General features: G+C 42.9%; 1 protein-coding gene across 1 annotated transcript in view; it reads right to left on the bottom strand.

Annotated features, from left to right (window-relative positions):
• Window positions 1–1,990, bottom strand: part of LOC119579636 — a 2,074-nt gene extending 84 nt beyond the window's left edge. Inside the window, exons 1-3 of the mRNA XM_037927549.1 lie at window positions 1,919–1,990; window positions 1,426–1,488; window positions 1–825 (exon numbers count right to left, since the gene is read on the bottom strand). The exon at window positions 1–825 is cut by the window's left edge and continues 84 nt beyond it. Of these exons, the coding sequence (XP_037783477.1) occupies window positions 307–825; window positions 1,426–1,488; window positions 1,919–1,990 (654 nt within the window). The 3' untranslated portion in view covers window positions 1–306. The remainder of the gene's footprint in view (window positions 826–1,425; window positions 1,489–1,918) is intronic.
• Window positions 1,991–5,000: the final 3,010 nt, after the last annotated feature.

Here is a 5,000-nt window from a genome sequence, read left to right as displayed (position 1 = left end):
TCAGAGCCCAGCCTCCGCCTAACAGATGGAGCTCAGAGCCCAGCCTCCGCCTAATAGATGGAGCTCAGAGCCCAGCCTCCGCCTAACAGATGGAGCTCAAAGCCCAGCCTCCGCCTAACAGATGGAGCTCAGAGCCCAGCCTCCGCCTAACAGATGGAGCTCAGAGCCCAGCCTCCGCCTAACAGATGGAGCTCAAAGCCCAGCCTCCGCCTAACAGATGGAGCTCAGAGCCCAGCCTCCGCCTAATAGATGGAGCTCAGAGCCCAGCCTCCGCCTAACAGATGGAGCTCAGAGCCCAGCCTCCGCCTAATAGATGGAGCCTCGGCGTATGTCCAGCATTTTCTCCTCGATCAGAGTTTCTACAAGTTCTGTCACTTGTTCTCGAGTGTGATCCTTGAGGCCTCGAGGAGGGGTTCTCACCTCCCACAGGAGTTTGGTATCGTCGTGCCATCGCTGGAGAGCCTCCAGGTGGAGCTCCACCTCCTCGCCTTTTTTATCAGGAGGAAAAAGGGCGGAAGTCACAGTCATACCCGCCATGGCTGCGCGAGACCCTGCAGCCCTTGGAAGCTGGTGATGGTCCTGCGAGGGCCGTGTGAGGGCGTGGGCGGCTGAGGACAGGCGTGGCGTACAGGGAGGAGACGAATCAGAGAAGAGCGCGAGACACTGATGACCATCTCTGCCTTCTGTCAGCGAGACCAAGAAGCACTGCGTCCCGTCGGCGAGCTGGTCTCTGGCCAGAATTATGGGTGAAATTCTAAGTCGTAGCTGCCGCGAATGTATCTCTGGAGGGCCTAGCGATAACTCTCCTGTCGCTGCTGTTATCACCTGAAAGGTGGCCGAGTCACCCAGGGCTCTCGATGACTGTTATCGCTGTAGATACAGTTTTTAGTATACACGAGACGGTGCATGGCGAGCGTGGAACACCAAGGTTACACATTGAGAGGATAATAGAGAAAAAAAAAATATATACATATCTACATATCTGTCTATCTATCTATTTATCTACACACACACATAGATCTATCTCTCTATCTATCTATATATGCACACACACACACACATAGATAGATAGTTTGATAGATAGATATAGATAGATAGAGATATAAGGAAATTTCGGCCGAAATTATATCTGGACAAATCTCTCTACCGCACGCACTAGTGTGGGTCCACCCTTGTCAGGTTTCATTACGGAATGATAAGCTCAGAGGGGGTGGGGGGAGCCGTACATTCTGTCCCAAACACATTCATTGCTTTATTTCAGATTTTTTGGTCCAAACTGTGTGCGAAATAATTTAGACGAAATGTTTTTTGTAACTGAATGGGAATTACAGTTCCAATAAGATATTGGAATTATTAACCTGCTGGTGGCTAGTCAGGGAACAAGAAGTGTCTAACTAATAAAATAAAAGTAAATAAATAGTTTACTTGTAATGATTGATAGTCTGTTTTTATAAAGGCTGAGCCACAGTTCGTTGTTACGGGAGCAATCTGCAAAGTTTTTAATACATATACTTTAAGTACTTGAAAAGTACATATTACCTCTAGTTATTTCAAACTGAAGTCGAGATAGATTATTCATACAACGGAATTTCGGAAACACTAGATATACAACTGAATGTTTATAAAGCAAATGAGATTCAGTAGCGGAAGAATATATTTAAGAGAGAGGCAGAAGAAGAAGAAGAAGAAGGAGAAGAAGAAGAGATAGATAGATAGATAGATAGATAGATAGATAGATAGATAGATAGTTAGATAGATAGATAGAGAGATAGAGAGATAGAAAGGGAAAGAGAGAGAAAGAGAGAGAGAGAGAGAGAGAGAGAGAGAGAGAGAGAGAGAGAGAGAGAGAGAGAGAGAGAGAGAGAGAGAGAGAGAGAGAGAGAGAGAGAGAAATGGAGAGATAAAGAGAAACCCTAACCGATTCCCTGAGAAAGGCTTCAGACTCGTTGCCAACCGCTTCTTCGAAGTAACGCGGCCAAATCCGAAACATGTTCGTGATAAGTCGTTGACAGTAACTTGTTTTTTCATGAGCAGCCTCGCCTCGGCGCACGTAACACTCTCAAGAAGGATGTAAATGGAGAAAACTTCGGGAAGAATATGTGGAATAAATGTACTCACACACACACACACACACACACACACACACACACACACACACACATATGGATACATACATAGACACACATATGCATACAAGAGAGAGAGAGAGAGGAGAGGAAAGTTCTCGTAAAGAGACTCCTCTATACCTATGCCAAAGCTATAGCAATATCTACCTCTTAATAAATAATGTGGAACGGAAAGAGAGGATAAGAGAAGAGAAAGAAAAACAGTGAATACAAACTAAGGAAATAAGTAAAAGGCAGAAAAGACGAACACAAACAGATGAGAAGGAGGGAGAGAGAAAGAGAAGAAAGAAAGAGAGAGAGAGAGAAGAAGAGAGAGAGAGAGAGAGAGAGAGAGAGAGAGAGAGAGAGAGAGAGAGAGAGAGAGAGAGAGAGAGAGAGAGAGAGAGAGAGAGAGAGAGAGAGAGAGAAACTCTCTTCCAATGACTTACACAATTAAAAGGTTACATTGCAACTTTGTATCAGTTGATTGTCAAATCGTACTATTTATAGCGCTCACAATCCCACATGTCTAGAGCAAAGATAAAAAGAGGGACACCTTTTGAACGTAGTTTTTAAGCAGGAGTAACTAGTTTATAATCCGTGAGATCGACGCCTTGTGCCAGAATATCGAGTCTCTGCAAACGATCGAACACACATAAGAGAAGGGTTTACACAAGAAGTTTAGGTGGTTTTTATGCTTATATGACTGCGTTTCGGTCCCTCTTGACAATCTGATCAATAAAATACTTACATGTTTATCTAGTATTTCTGAAAAGTCCATATATAAATCACTCTTTTGGGACTCCAAAATAAGTTAATGAAGAACCAATGTCATATTTGGAATCTCATAAAGAATACCTTCAAGAATAGACGCTTTTGTTAGTTGAATGGCGAACCTGCCCTTCCATTACCACTAATTGGCATAGAGTTGCAGATAGTTAACAGTTATGGACTCTAAATCAACTCCCTTCATTTGGCTGCCTTTGATTGGCAGTTCGTCTGCATCAATCCCAGTGTTCCGTCTCTTGAATCTATCGGCTGGACACTGAGCTGCTGAGCTGGGATTAAGAAATTGAATTGAGAGAAAGAGAAAGAGAGACATAAATTGCGAGAGAGAGAGAGAGAGAGAGAGAGAGAGAGAGAGAGAGAGAGAGAGAGAGAGAGAGAGAGAGAGAGAGAGAGAGAGAGAGAGAGAGAGAGAGAGAGAGAGAGAGAGAGAGAGAGAGAGAGAGAGAGAGAACCTTAACTGAATCCCTGTAAAAGGCTTCGACATCAGACTCATTATCGGCCGATTCTTCGATAGTAGTCACTGACCAGAGTCGACAAGTCCGGAACGTGTTCGTGATAAAACGTTGTCAATAACTTGTTTTTGTTCCGTAATTTGGACGAGCAGCCTCATATCTTTGCACGTACGAACACACACACTTTTAAGAAAAAAAGAACTATGGGAAGTGGAATAAACAAATACTCAAAGATACTCAAAGCTTAGTATCAATTGACTGCGTAGCCGTAATATCTATATATAGTACTCACAGTTAGCCATGTGTGGAATAAAGATAAAAAAGAGTGATAAACTTGTTTACTTTTTGAAGCAGGAAAAGGGTTTTATAATCCTTGAGATCGACGCCATGTGCTAGAATATACGAACGCACACGATCTAGGGAAGGTGAGGGGGGTTTGTAAAGGAAGTTTAGGTAGCACACACACAAACACACACGCGCGCAAACATAGGTCTGTAGACATGGAAATTGTTTTAGAAAATAATCTTGAGAATCAGCGCAATGTGGCTACCTATTCATGTAACCAATCCAAAAGCTAGAGCAGAAAGAAAGGTATATACATGTACATACAGCTATCCAGATTTTGAAAATTCATTAAATCAGTCGAGTCTTATATAGGCCACAAAATACAATATATGTAAATGTCATAAAATGAGACAAACACCAAGTGAAAGCAAAACGATGCCATGGAATTTCAAGTCAGACAAGACTTTACATGGAAATGGATATCGATGAATAATCGAGACAAGCATAAAGGACAGACAGAGAGACTCCAGGAGCAGAATCGGGTCACATGAGGCGAAACAAGGTCTGTTAATGCTGGGGAAGTTTTCCTCCTAACAATGAGGTAAGGTCATCCATACCCCGCTTGCCGTGAATGAGGTTGACGCCCCTTGGCTTCCAGCTGGATACCTAGCGCCCCCACCCCCCTACACGCATGCGAACACACCTTTTTTATGTTGTTATGCTTCAAATTGAAAACAGCATGATTAAAGACAAAGATGTATTTCACAAATAAAACCTTGGTAATCAAATTAATTTAACAGTTTAACGGTATCACCAACATGGAAGGGTAAATCAGAGTAACATAGTTCAACTGTCTTCAGTTATTGCTAAAGGGACGTATGTAGTTGGTGCAGGGATATCAGCTTCCCAACATCAGGCTGCAACTCACTAAGCAGAAGTAAAAATTGGGTGGCACCGTCCAATTTGGGAACCAATATTATAAAGTATTCTAATACTATCTTCCATTACAGGATAAAAACTTTTTACACATAGATCCATCTACCCACATACCTATATATCGATCTATTAATTTATTTATCTGTCTGTTTATCTCCCTTCCTGTTTGTAAAAGGCTGTGCTCTTTAGTACAATGGTGAATAGAGGGTAGTTATACTTGTTAACGGCGTGACTCTTTATCAATAAGAGTGGACACACACAGTATGGGACACACGCAACAATGTCTATATATGGGTATGGCTGTATGCTGGGTCCAGGGTCAGGTCAGCCAGCCCGGAGGGAGAGGGCTAGGCCGACCTTACTACGTCGAGCTCTGGTTACGAACTGAAGGGTCAAACGAGATCAGATATAATTGTCATCTACGCCCTCGCTG

The sequence above is a fragment of the Penaeus monodon genome, chromosome 12 (assembly GCF_015228065.2).
Source record: "Penaeus monodon isolate SGIC_2016 chromosome 12, NSTDA_Pmon_1, whole genome shotgun sequence".
NCBI lineage: Eukaryota > Metazoa > Arthropoda > Malacostraca > Decapoda > Penaeidae > Penaeus > Penaeus monodon.
Note: the sequence above shows the minus strand (reverse complement) of the source record. Positions and strands in the feature narration are given on the sequence as shown.